The sequence below is a fragment of the Danio rerio genome, chromosome 14 (assembly GCF_049306965.1).
Source record: "Danio rerio strain Tuebingen ecotype United States chromosome 14, GRCz12tu, whole genome shotgun sequence".
Lineage (NCBI taxonomy): Eukaryota > Metazoa > Chordata > Actinopteri > Cypriniformes > Danionidae > Danio > Danio rerio.
In genome coordinates this window covers 27,845,959-27,860,055 of record NC_133189.1, presented here as the reverse complement: position 1 = coordinate 27,860,055, position 14,097 = coordinate 27,845,959, and the positions used below count along the sequence as shown (strand labels likewise).

The following is a 14,097-nucleotide window of genomic DNA, read 5'->3' as shown; positions in this document are numbered from 1 at the left end:
GAATACAAGTGGCACACAATTACACAGACACATAACCTCTCTAATGTGCTGTCGGGTCTCCTTAATGGAGAAGGGGGCAAAGGGTCCTGAGGGGACACACATACACAACCCCTCCAGCTGAAAGTCAAGACACTGGACAGATAAATGGATTTAGCCTGGAGGCAATTTCAATTAAAGAGCGGGAAAAAACTGGATGAGAAAGAGAGAAAAAAGCAGACACTTGGCAATGTCATGGACTGTGGAGCAAGGATTTGGTGTGGAAATCAAACTGAAACTGCATTGTGCTATGAATCTGGCTTCCCAGCAACAAATCAAATTAGAAGACTATACCTCTGTAGGGAAAATTCATTAATTGCAATGCCCTCTTGACAGATTGAAGGTTCACTAAGCAGTATCTTTTGACCACAGTGTCTGAAACATACATACTTTAAGCCAATTAGACATGTCTAGTATCTACTGCGGAGATATTAAGATCTTGTTGAGCAAACTTGTTTTGGTGCGTTCAAATATCATCGTTCGGCAAAATTAGCTTGGTGCACCTTCATTCTGGTATACTCAGGCAGTGATGATATTGGATGCGATGAGCATGAGAATAGCAATCAGATGAAAAAGTAATTAACTAATTAATGAAAGAATTATATAATTTGCTTATGGAGGACGAAAAAAGATAGAATTTTTGTGCAGATGATTTAAAAGTCAAATGTCACCCATGCTTATAAGTGTGCCAATACTAATAATTTTTCTATGTTTGCTTCTATGGTGTGCTATTGACTGCCATTAGGGAAGAAGATGAAGAAGAGGAGGAAGATTAGAAGAAAACATATAGGTGTGATGGAATGCAGAGCAAGGGATTGGTGTGGAAATGTAACTGAAACTACATAAAGTAAACTGTGAAAGTTGCCATGTCGATATCAGTTTCCTGGACTATACTGCTGTTGGGATAAAGACATTAATTGCATTGCCCCCATGACAGATTAACCTGGTACACTCTGGTATATTCAGGCAATGATAAACATTATACGAGCAAAGAGAAAATTAAATCAACTAAGTTTCATTTTTCTAGATCAAAGAAAAAAATGAATTTCTGAACTAGTGCAGGTGTTATAGAGTTAGTTCTAGAGACCTCAAAGTTTCACAGAGGACCATCCCAAGAGTGTCAAATGTCATCATTTTCCTCTGTTTGCTTCTATGGCTTGCCATTGACTGCCATTTGGGAAAAGAAGAATTGAAACTGAAAGTTTGGAAAGTACACTGTGAAAGTGGCCTGTCAATAACACATTGGTTTCTCAGACTATTGCGCTGTGGGGAAAAAGTCATTAATTGAGATCCCTGCTTGACAAATGAACCTGGTACACTCAGGTAGATTCAGGCAGTGATGAATGGTATATGAGTGAAGAGGAAATTGGATGTGATCAGCATGAGAAAAGCAATCAGTTGAACTAAGATTTTTTTTTTTTTTGTCAAAGAACTACAAATTTTTTAATGTTTGAGAAATGATGGTTTGACCTAGTGGTGGCGCTATAGAACTTTCTCTAAAATAGTTCAATAGACATGAGGACATCCCTATTAATGTGCCAAAATTTTATCATATTTCTGTTTGCTTGGGTTGCCATTGATTCCCATTCAGGAAGAAGAATAAGAAAACATACAGATGAGCCAGACTGCAGAGCAAGAATTTAGCATTAAATTAAACTGAAACTACAGAAAGTGTACTGTGCCATGAACATGGCCTGTCATGAGGGGTGGACATAGTGATTTGGGGGCCCTACGCAATTCCAGGTATGGGGCCCTTGCCTTTTTAAAATATAAACAAGTTAAAATGTGTATATGTTTTAATATTTAAATGAACTTTTATCTTCCAAATGTAAAAAAGCAATTAATTCACAAAAAAAAAAAAAAAAAAAAACAGGTTCAAAAACTATGTGCAGTGGGCGTTTCCAAACTCAGTTCTTGAGAGCCGCTGTATGGCAGAGTTTAGCTCCAACTTGTCTCAACACACCTGCACAGATGTTTCTAGAAAGCCTAGTAAGAGCTTGATTAGCTAGCCCAGGTCTTTCTGATTGGGGTTGTTGTATATGGGCCCTCCAGCGCCGTGATTGGACACCCTGTGTACAGTCAATTAGCCGTTTTTGTGATTCGATTTTAATAGTAATAATAATTTTAAAACATTTAAAAAATTTAATTCACAACCCATCAAGCTAATCTTTTCCCTTTTTTCATAAGAATTAAGTAATTACTCTTTGTGAATGGGCGGCTGTTTTACTGGGAACAACTCTTAACAAGCTCACAGCACTCATCATCTGACAGCTGTTTCAACCAGACAGCAGGATCACGGAGGAAGGTGCATTTCGTTGTTTGCTGTATTTCTACTTTTCTCCCAAATCTCTGCGATTGTAAACAACAGCAAGAATAGAATAAACTGTCCATTTAAATTACTACATTTAAAACAGAGGAAAAGCAGATGGGTTTGACTGTTCCAGGGAAAAATCTTACGCTTGTGGTGCTAAAACACTTGCCGTTGGTATGCAGAGGAATGATCTGCTCTCAATGTTGCAGGTGAGAGAGAAGCAGTGTTGGCCAAGCTACTTGAAAAATGTAGTGAGTTAAGCTATTAGCTACTTTTAACTAAAAGCTAAAAGCTATTTGATTTAGAAAGTAGCGACGCTACTGCCAAGCTACTGAGAAATGTAGTTAAGCTAGTAGCGTCACTTCTTGTAGCTACACTACTGCCCAACACTGGAAAGATGGCTGTGTGGCACTTTGCCGCCTTTGAGTGCTCTGAGGGGGGAAGAGACTGACGCCATCACCAGCAGCTTGTTGAGTAACATGAGTAGCATTAGGAACGGTACAACACGGACACATGAGAGTCTCTAAAAATCTCCAGTAACAACTAAAAACATTCACTAGTCACTATTTTAAACATTTGGCGCTAGGAGGGTCTGAAAAGTTGCTTAGTTTGCAACACTGGCTGGCAATGTCTTTGATTGAAGCGCACACACCTCACACATGTGCAATAAAGAAGAAAACTTCCATTTTTCATGGAGGCCCCAGTTTTGAAAAGATGTAATAATGTTACATCTTTAACGGTTATAGACAGACTTTACAACATATGATAGAAAATATATAAAAGAGCTATATGATTAATATGGGCTTCCTGACATTGCTTAGGGGCCTTAGGCAGCTGCTTACCTCAATAATTGTCCTGTCATTAACATATCAGTTTCCCAGACTACATCACTGAGGGGATAAAGGCATTAATTGTGATGCCCCCTTGACAGATTAACCTGGTCCACTCCAGTAGATCCAGACAGAGAGGAATAGCACGTTAGCAAAGAGGAAATGCATCTGCCTAACAACCCAGGTGTTATTCAGCTGTGTCTAACTGAGACAGGACAACTGAACAGAGCAATCTCATGTGGGAACTTCATAAGCAATAAACTTCAAATTACCTTGACGAACACCAGTCCTCGGATGGTCTTCAGGAAGAGCGCCGCCCCCATGGATAAGACGTACACCCTGGAGTAGTACTGTATGTGCGGATTCAGTCGCATGCTATCACTCTCGGCGGTCTCGTTCCCCAGTAGCAGTGAAGAATTCTGCAGGGACAAAAGAACAACACCTTAGAAACCTGATTCTTCCCTGGAGAGTCCCAACATACCAGCAGAACTGCGTGCATGAGTCCCAGGCTCAATTATTTTACAGAACGCAAGTTAACTGCAACATCTGTTGCCGTGATTGTCCCTCTGTGTAAATCGTGTGGAGTCTGGCACTTCTAATTAGTTTCGGGATTGATGTTCATTTCGGCTAAGCATCAAAACCCGGCAATTCAAGCTGGTGGTTTGTTGCCTTAAAGCAATAATTCACCCCAAAATGAAAATAGCAATCATCGTTTCCCTATCATGTTGTTTGCAAACCTGTGAAGACACGGTGTGATCAGTGAAACTCAAAATAAATTATATGCTTGATACATTATATTAACAATAGGTTTGTACCCTAATGGCAAGAGTGTTTAAGCTACAGGGTGGCATTGGTAATAAGGTCCTGGCGGATATGCACTAATCTTCCATTTATGTGTGCTTTGATTTTGTGATAAATGGCAAATGTAAGAGCTGTTAATTTGAGTGATCAATCTAACCCACCCACACTGCAGCTGAAAAATGGTCCCTGACTGGATTTTACTCATTGCCTTGACCCACTATAGCCACAAAATAAACCTGAGATCCAGTTACTATTGGTTGAACTTCCCATGTTTTCAAATGATATTGGGAAAACTGTGCATCATCATAAACATCATAATCATGACAATTATATCAGATGGTTTACTGCATTGGCATAGCAGCATCTAATGCCACTCTATGAGGATAAGCTCTAGATATACTGAAATTGTGATATGTTTGGGCTTTGGCAACCTCCCCCCAATTTTTATCTGATAATTGTTCAGAGATTGTCATTTCAAATGTAACCTTATGTTTGTTTGTTTTATTGTTAAGTTACAAAAAGCTATTTGAAATTAAATGTTTTAATGTAAATGGTGTAAATGAATCAGATTTAGTTCAAAATGTACATACGATAGATAGAGGACAATGCAGAATCAAGGTAAAGTCAGAATCTGCTTGACTAGTGTATTTAGCATTGAACTCCATTGTGTTATAAATGTGATTGCTTATGTTTTTATTGCAATAAGTTCTAATTGAAAACGTTTTACTGCGTTAGTTAATGCAATTCAAAGTAATGTTTTTTTATCTCTAATAAATTAGGAAATTACTCATGGCAATTTTTATGTAAAATAGTTTGGTATATTTATCTTTGCCCCACGGCTATCAGTGATATTTGGTTTTTGGCCCTTCATACGAAAAAGTTTGGGCACCTCTAATTTAGATGGAGCTGATTTAGATATTCTGCTAATACGCTCAAAGAAAACAATAAAAGAAAGTATAACCATGTCTAGGCGACGCAGTGGTGCAGTAGGTAGTGCTGTCCCATCACAGCAAAAAGGTCACTGGCCAAGCCTCGGTAGGGTCAGTTGGCGCTTCTGTGTGGAGTTTGCATGTTCTCCCTTGCGTTTGCGTGGGTTTCCTCTGGGTGCCTTGGTTTCCCCCACAAATTCAAAGACATGCGGTACAGGTGAATTGGGTAGGCTAAAATATCCGTTGTGAAAGAGTGTGTGTGTGTGTGTGTGTGTATGTTTCCCAGAGATGGGTTGCGGCTGGAAAGGGGTCCACTGCATAAAAAAACGTGCTGGATAAGTTGGCAGTTCATTCCGCAGTAGCGACCTTGGATTAATAAAGGGACTAAGCCGAAAAGAAAATGAATAATGATTTTTTTCAAATCATGATTTCTAAGGACAAAAAACATCTAAACCATATAATAAATAAAGTCGTTCAGCTCAGTTTTTACTAATAGATATGCTTTGCAAACAGCCATACTTTGTATCCGATTCTTTACAAATACCACTTGAACTCAAAACAATCATCAAATAGCTTAGGAGTGTTCCTAGTTAGTTGTGTTTACATTAATCTCATGAAATGAATATATATGACTACATGACTAATATATGACTCGACAGCCAAATGCACAAGTGCTCTTCCTTTTTTTTTTTCCCAACATTTGAGTGTGTGGTTAACTACTGTTTATCTACTGTTAACAACTGAGCTTAGAATCGATTAAAAAAAGAACAGAAAAGCAAAAATCTTAAAGTAAATGCAGAATTGATTTCTTAAAAGAATTTTCACCACAATCCAGCACTAATACTAAAGCTTAAGAAAGAACAATAAAAAGCAATAACAAAAATCAGCCAATTACTCATTCATTCATTCATTCATTCATTTTCTTGTCGGCTTAGTCCCTTTATTAATCCGGGGTCGCCACAGCGTAATGAACCGCCAATTTGTCCAGCAAGTTTTTACGCAGCGGATGCCTTTCCAGCCACAACCCATCTCTGAGAAACATCCACACACACTCATTCACACTACGGACAATTTAGCCTACCCAATTCACCTGTACCGCATGTCTTTGGACTTTGGGGGAAACCGGAGCACCCGGAGGAAACCCACGTGAAAGCAGGGAGAACATGCAAACTCCACACAGAAATACCAACTGAGCCGAGCCTCGAACCAGCGACCTTCTTGCTGTGAGGCGAACGTGCTACCCACTCCGCCACTGCATCGCCCAGCCAAATACTCAGAAATAATATATATATATATACATACACATTTATGAGAAGTAACAAGCAAACTAGTTCTTTTACGTCAGATCATGTTATTAAATTGGATGATCGGATTGATTCAGTAAATAATTTGTTTATACTGATCATAATTTCTCATTTTGTTGGATGCAGGCGAGTACATAATGGCAGTTTTGTTGTTGTTGGCAGAGCTGTCCCTTTAAATGGCAGAAACTCAAAGCGGCCAGCAGTGAGATAGACTGGCTTACCCCGCTGCCCTGCCGGATCCAGTAACTAAGCCACCAGTTGCTGAAGGCGATACTGCCAGTGGTGAAGAGGAAGAGGAGGATGGTTACAATGAAGGCCAGAGGGCCTCCAGCAGCCTTGATGTAAGCTGCATACACAGGCCAGGCCACGGCCCCGCTTCCCTTTTCCTCCGCCTGCATGAGCTGATCTGCGAGGTGAACATCAAACAACAGAAATATGGAGGAAAAACAACAAAGAAGTGTGACTCATCCACTGATGTTAGATCAGCTAAGCACAGACTTTTATTTTGAGATTAAACCAGTGCTTCTCAACTCTGGGGCCATGGTCCAGGTCACACATTGGCTAGCCTATCAACAAACTACAAAAGCTCCAAGAAATTAGGCAATTATTTTTCTGGCTGGTTTTCTAAGAGTGGTCATATTTGGTGTACCAGTCCTGTGTTGTTTGTTCCACTAGGCTTGTCTTTGTTTGCAGAAGTTGTGAGTGTGTTTTTTTACCACTAGGGTTGGGTACAGAAATCCAGTGGCAACATTGTATTGGTGTGCAACAGACCAAATGAGAATGCAGATTTTGATGCGTAATTTCAGTATTACTTAAAACTCCTAAACTGTCAATTGAAATCAGGCAGGAGCACGGGAAGTGTGCTGCTTTATATGACGATAATAATAGGCTACATTTTAAATACATTTACCCTGTAATGTAACTGTAATTATTATTGTTAAACCTGCTTAATGTACACATGCAGCTCTAATTGTCTAAAGCAGTGGTTCCCAACTGCGGTCGGGCTATGCACATTTTGTATAGCTGCATCTAAAATCACATACTTCCATACTAGATAGTACGTTATAAACTGTACGTGAGTCGAGTAGTATTTCCAAATTCATTGAATTCGAAAAACAGTATACGAGAAGTGCCCGGATGACCTAGTACTTACAGCAAGATTATGTAATGCGCATTCGATGGATGCTATCCTATGCCTTGATGCCATTTGAGAGATTTCATGAAAAGGAGTGAAGTGACGCAACTGACGCAAGTAGGTCACATGTTTATGATAAATGGCGAATGTAGTATATCCGAGTTCCATTCATACTGCTCACATTCAAACTGTATAAAATGTATTTTTCTAATGGTTGTCTAGAAAATTCAAATTCAAGGTCATTAACAGAGAGATCCATAAACTGATTCTTCTGTTTAAAAATAAAAGAGACATACAAAATGTGCGGGGTGTCCCGGGGAGTGGAATTGGGAACCATCAGGTCTAAAGCCCTGATATACTTCAAATAAAGTTTTTATTATTTTTTAGATGAGACGTTAAACTGAGGTTACTAAAAAATCCCATGGCACTTCTTGTAAAGAGTAGGGGTGTAACCACGGTCAAATTCCCTTTATTGGCCCTAACCCATCACAGCCCTCCAATCATTCCCATCCCATCTATCACTGTCTCTCCATACCACCAATAGCTGATGTGTGGCTCCGTTGTCCTGTGGCTGCCGTTGCGTCATTGAAGTGGATGCTGCACACTGGTGGTGGTGTGGAGAGACCCCCCTCATTATTAGCATCATAAAGCTTGTTCATACACAATAAATGCGCTATATAAATTTACATTACATTACCCCTAAACATGACAACAACGGAGGCTATGATAGAAGAAGAGTTTTGTAACATCTGGCAAACAGCCTTTTGCACACCAGATAAGTAGGGTCATGGCAGCGCACAACATCTTTATATTTGCCATGGACAGACACTGAATGGCATAGCTAGAGTGTGTACACTCAAAGAAAACAATATTTGGAACTTGTGGATGTGGTGAGACTTTGTGGCACTTCTCGTCTGGTGCATGTCCCTCTCCAAGTATATAAAAATCTCTCTATGAGTAATCATACATGTGCAGATACTGTATATCTGTGCTAGTTCGGCTATTCAGCCCTGCAGAGTATTCCTGTTGCTAACTGTTGTTGTTCTTTTGGATGTTGTTCCCCTGCCTAACCTCCTCAGACTTGAGAAATGAATCAATCACACATCAAAGAAGGCGGAGTTTCAGAATGCACCCACCAACTGTATAACTGCTTTGGACCAATGGTAGCTCAAAAGCTTTTTAAGAGCCAAAATGAACTCCCCCAAAACGTTTGCTTTCATAAGCTTATCGAGCTGTGCGTTTGCTTGGATTTTGTTCAGGATGTCATCATTTCAGTTCTTTCTTTGATTTCGTTTGAAATATATCAGTGCCTTCAACATGCATACAATGTATTAGCAGCTCACACATGTTCTTTTCATTATTTTTGCACTGCCTAGTCTGTCTACAAGGTGCTGAACACAGACTTTGCTATTATTAGTACTGTAAATAGTTGATTTTACTTTAAAATATAGTTTAATTTAAGGTTTTGTTTTATTTTTATGTCATCCAACATCATTTTAAGCCTTTTTTTAAAAGTCCAGGGACTGTTTAGACATTAATATTTTTTAAAGTATTGATTTGGCACTGATATAGTAAAAACAATATTTTGTACATCGACGCCATGTTTATTTCAATGCTTTTATAACTGGATTGAGCCCACATTTGAAATTCAATGTATACACAATGCAAACTCATTGGAGAAGCACTAAAATAAACAACCTTCACCTGTTTTCTTGCTCTCAGTATCAGGCTTGGGTGGATTGCTGACATGAAGCGTCTGTGGGCTGCTCTCCTTCTCTGCCTTCTCTTTGTTTTTCAGGTTCTTCCTCACCAGGTTCTGGATGAGGGATGAAGAGAAAAGAGTGAGAGCAAGACCTAGTAAAGAGCAAACCTGCAACTGATTAGCAGCACACATCAGGCGGAACAATGCCTGTTGGGTCATTAATACAGAGATCAGCGACAATGTCCCTCGGCTAGTAGCACCAAAGATCAATTCACTTATAAATTACAAAAGCACGACTTGAATTAACATTTCAAACCCAGCAGCTCTGCAGTCTGTGCTTCATGAATTTTGCAGTGGGTGATGTTGGGTGTTTTGTGAGCGTGTGACCCCAGTGTTTTCCCATAGGGCACTGCTGTTGCAGGCGGCGTATCGTACCTCTTGCTGCACGCTGTTGAAAAGGGCAGCGTAGTCTCGGCCTTTCTCCATCAGCTGAGTGTGTGTGCCGTGCTCTGCTATCTGGCCGTCCTTCATTAACACCACATCATCACACTCGGGCAAGTACTGTGGAATAAACACACCCCGAAGAAAGGACAGAAAGTGTCATAAAACAGCTTTAGGACAGCTTATGTTACATTAACCTAACCCTAAGCATAATAATAATATATAGCAGACGTTGTTTGCTTCATAGAATAAAGTGCCATTTTAATAGGGACAAATGGCATATTGGTAGGCTACCACAAGGTATCAGAGGGTTTTAGTGGGCATTATCTGTCAGTTCAGTATATGTTAGATTGTAAACAGTACTGTAAATTTCCTGTTTTTACATTCTATTTGCCTTTGATGTCATTCAACACTCACTTATAATATAACCACTTTTTTATTAATACATTTAATACAACAAGAATATAATTTTTAAAGCTTCCCAAAATAAAAAAAAATAGTACAAATAATAAATTACAAAAAAAGAAAAAATTTTAGGATTCTGCCACTTTGTTCTTAGGTTGCTGCATGTGTTGTAAAGGACAGATCTATCGATCCTCGGAATCATGATCATCAAAGCAACGATTGGCTGATGGCACAACACTGTGATGACATCATCGGATTAATATTTAATTATCCATGTGAGCAAAATGACATAAAATAGGTAGTAAACGGTTTCTTAAAAACTTAAGTTAAGCAATAACTTTCCATCTTTGCTGTGAGTTACAGGCTTTTCACTTTCATGTGTCAAGAGTATGTAGTCTTATCTTTAAATTTAGAACGGATTTTCTTTAGTAGCCTATATATTCAAGTTTCTTAATCGGCGTAAGGAATAAATGGCTGTTTAAATTAATTTTGCACCAAAAAAGCATTTTGATACCGGTAAAGATGTCTGCAACTTTTGCGAAGCATCAAATCACCATCATATTAGCTGTCAAAACATGTCCATGACTGCATTTATTATTATTCCTTTAAAAACAGTGGAATATTGTGCATATCTATTATCATACACAAATTGTACTAAAGCTGGTACCTTTAAAATAGTATGCGTTTGTGTCTAAAAGGTCCATATTAATAAATGTTCTCTTTGAACCCATTAAGAAGAACCACTGGAGGGCAAATTGCATACATTTAATTTATAGATTTTTTAAACTTATATATCAGCATTCTGTACATACTTTCACTATTACCTTTGCTTTAAAAGACTATATCTAATCCTGTTTATATGAAATAAGCTGCTGCTCCCGAGCAGGTTTGAGCTACCATACATGACCCCAGGTGTTGTTTAAAGCAGGTGGCTCACGTGCTTTAGTGTTGTGTGATTTGTCATGTGAACACACGGTTAATGGTTGTACTCTCCTGTCTATTGTCTAGTCCCACCCTCCTTGTTAACCTGTTATTAGTTAATCCTGTTCATTTCTCTGTTAATTCATTATTTTTCATTTATAGCTCCCTCTTAATTATTTTTAATAATTAACTAATAATAAAATAAACAATAAACTACATTTAGCATAAATTAAACAACAAACAGAACAGCTAAAACCTGAACTAAAATGATAACTTAAATGTAGTAAATAAAAGCCAATTTAAAATAAGAATAAACACTATAATAGTGCATAAATTAGTGGTTCTGAAATGTGTGTTTTATGACTCAAATCCTCCACAGTGTTAACGACAATAATCAAAAGCCAGATTTAGAAAAGGGGTGTCCTAATGTTAGTTTTATTTAGATTTTCAACAAGATTTAATATTATTTATCTTGGCATAAAGAGAAATAATACTTCTTGCAATCCTTTTTCCCCATTTATCCTGTTTTTCTTAGTGGTAAATAATAAAAAAATAGATATCTTGTTTATATATATTATTATACATTGTATAATATATTGCATTATATTAAATATTAAATTATATATTGTATTCTCTTAGTTCATTTAAAACTTGTTTTCTTTTTAAAAAACACTTGTCACCTTGAAACTTTGCACTAGTTGAGAACCACTAGTACAAATGATCCTAAAATAGCACTGCAAAAAGGCATCTAAGGCCATGCTATAATAATGATGCAGTCATGGCTGAAAGGACGCCGAAACAAAAGCCTTTGCAATATCACAAATTCTATTATATCAACCATATTCAATTCCCAAACTTTATCCTGTGTAACTTTGTAGACAAGCACAAAGTCACCAGTCCCAGTGTGTGAGGTGTTTACAGTATGTTCCCCTTCTCACATACATTCATAAGCCCCTTACCTGCAGTTGGTGCGTGACAAAGATGACAGTCTTGCCCTTGGCAGCGGGACGGATGGCGCTGTGGAATAACCGTGAGCCCACGCGAGCGTCTACAGCGCTAAGGGGGTCATCGAGCAGAAGTATGGGTCTCTCGCTGTACAGCGCGCGTGCCAAACTCACTCTCTGCCGCTGGCCGCCGCTTAGGTTGGCCCCTCGCTCTCCTATCTACAGCAGATAATTCAGTTACAGCCACAGTAATGATTGCGCTCTATTTTTCAAGGCTATTTGCAATGGAAACAGCAGTACAGATATCACACAAGTGAGATTTCATAGACCTTGTGCTTTTATTTGTGTTTGTGTGAGGTCTGAGATTGTGTTATGAGTGTTATAATGTAGATACCTCAGTCATATCGCCATATGGTAGCTCAATAATATCAGGAAATAAACAGCATGCCTCCAGTACAGCGTTGTACCTGGTGAGAGATGAAAACTTGTTTGAATTTTTTTCTTGAAGAAAGGCCAAAGTGAGTTTTCTTAATGTGCATGTGGTAATGTTTCCTACTTTTCCTCATTGTATTTTTTTCCAAACAGGATGTTTTCCCTGAGGGAATCGTTGAGGATCCAGGCCTGTTGAGCAACATATGCGAAGCCTCCGTTTACGGATACTGAGCCACCAAGAAGGGTCATCTAGACAGAAGGAGAAGAATCAAACCTATACATCTGCTTTCAACATGCTGAGAAGACCAGCTGCTTTATGTCCAGACTGGTTTATGATGGTTAAAGGGGGTAGTTATATAAATAAATAATTTCAGTATTTACTCAAATTTGTGCCAAACCCGTATGTTGTTGTTTTTTTTTCTCAGCGGGTCTCGTAAGCTGAAACACTCCCCTTTTGTGTTTAAACAACAGCTGGGAAACACCAATAGGAACAAAAAATTGTACTGTATGAACTAGTTTTTCAAAGTGATCATTATGGTGGCTTGAGAAAGCCAAAACACTCTTAGACTACATAAACTTATCATTCTTTCGTCTTCTGAGACTAATTTCTAAATGCATCTCCTCCTAAACCACTCAAGCTACAAACACCAAACAAACTCCAAACCTCTAAACTGGTCTGACATAGGTTGCTATATTTTTTCCAACTGATCCGACTTGCGGTTTTCCGAAAGCTGACCTGGAAAATTTGGAAAAGTCCTATTGACTTAACATTGTACCAAACTTTGTGAGCTCATAACTTTGTGCCAGACTGTCCTACAGACTTAAGTTTGGGCTCATTTAACTCTAAAGGGGGTCACACACCAGAAGCGCCACTCAGCGATGCGTTGTGATACGCAGCACCATGCATTTCAGAATTCTAAACATAGGTTTCTATCAGGGTATACACACTGGAACTGCAAGTTGGCGGCTATCCGTGGCACCCAGCCATGACTCAGGAGTCAAGACACTGTTCATATTTCTGCCGCGCCACAGAGCGCCATCTGATTACTTTAATTTTAAATAGCATGCAAATGTGCGCGTCTGGTGTGCGATACTTTCAACTGTTATGTGCGCGCCGTGTCGCGGCGCTGAGCGGCGCATCCGATGTGTGACGCCTTTGAGACTACCAATCTGCCAATCACAAATGACCTTTCAACTTACTAGACACACCCTAGCAACCACTTACGACACCCTGGCAACTGTCCCATAGACTTCTATTATAAAAAACTGCCATTAACTTTACATTTGACATAATGATCACATACCAATTCATACAAACAATATACCAATCTATACTAGAAAGATACCAATTCATACTAGCAACATGCAAAATCATACTAGAACCATGCTAATAACAACATGTTAATTTATGCAAGAAACATGCTAGCAACATGCTAATAAATTCTAGAACCATGCTAATTTATGTTAGCAAGTAGCAAATGCATATCAACCACTCAGAACACCTTAGCAATGGCCTAGCAATGCCTTAGCAACCACCTAGAACATCCTAGCAACCGTCTAGCAACGCCCCATTATCCACTCAGAACACCCTAGCAATGCCTTAGCAACCGCCTAGCAACCACCTCATCTAACAACACCTTAGCAATCACCTAGCAACACCTAGAAGCCACTGGGAACACCCTAGCAACCACCTAGCAACACCTTAGCAACCACCTAGAACACCTAGGCAACGCCTTGGCAACCACCTAATAACAGCCTAGAGCACCTTACCAACCACCTAGCAACACATTAGCAGCCATTCAAAACACCTTATAAACAGCCTAGCAACATCTTAGCAGTCACCACTTAGCAACCACCTAGAACACCCTAGCAAACGCCTAGCAATGCCTTAGCAACCACCTAAAAC

The 14,097-nt window shown here is 39.1% G+C and overlaps 1 protein-coding gene across 5 annotated transcripts in view; it reads right to left on the bottom strand.

The window, feature by feature from the left end:
• wu:fb13g09 overlaps nt 1-14,097 on the bottom strand; it is a 79,237-nt gene that overhangs the window by 23,976 nt on the left and 41,164 nt on the right. For 4 of the 5 annotated variants that reach the window (XM_073921823.1, XM_073921824.1, XM_073921822.1 and 1 more), the window contains 7 exons: nt 12,316-12,440; nt 12,154-12,226; nt 11,775-11,978; nt 9,484-9,609; nt 9,051-9,162; nt 6,433-6,617; nt 3,450-3,596 (listed from right to left, as the gene is read on the bottom strand). In XM_073921823.1, the coding sequence (XP_073777924.1) occupies nt 3,450-3,596; nt 6,433-6,617; nt 9,051-9,162; nt 9,484-9,609; nt 11,775-11,978; nt 12,154-12,226; nt 12,316-12,440 (972 nt within the window). Of the gene's footprint in view, nt 1-680; nt 1,943-2,091; nt 3,597-6,432; nt 6,618-9,050; nt 9,163-9,483; nt 9,610-11,774; nt 11,979-12,153; nt 12,227-12,315; nt 12,441-14,097 lie in introns of those variants that run through there. The other variant, XR_012389734.1, reaches the window with a different exon arrangement.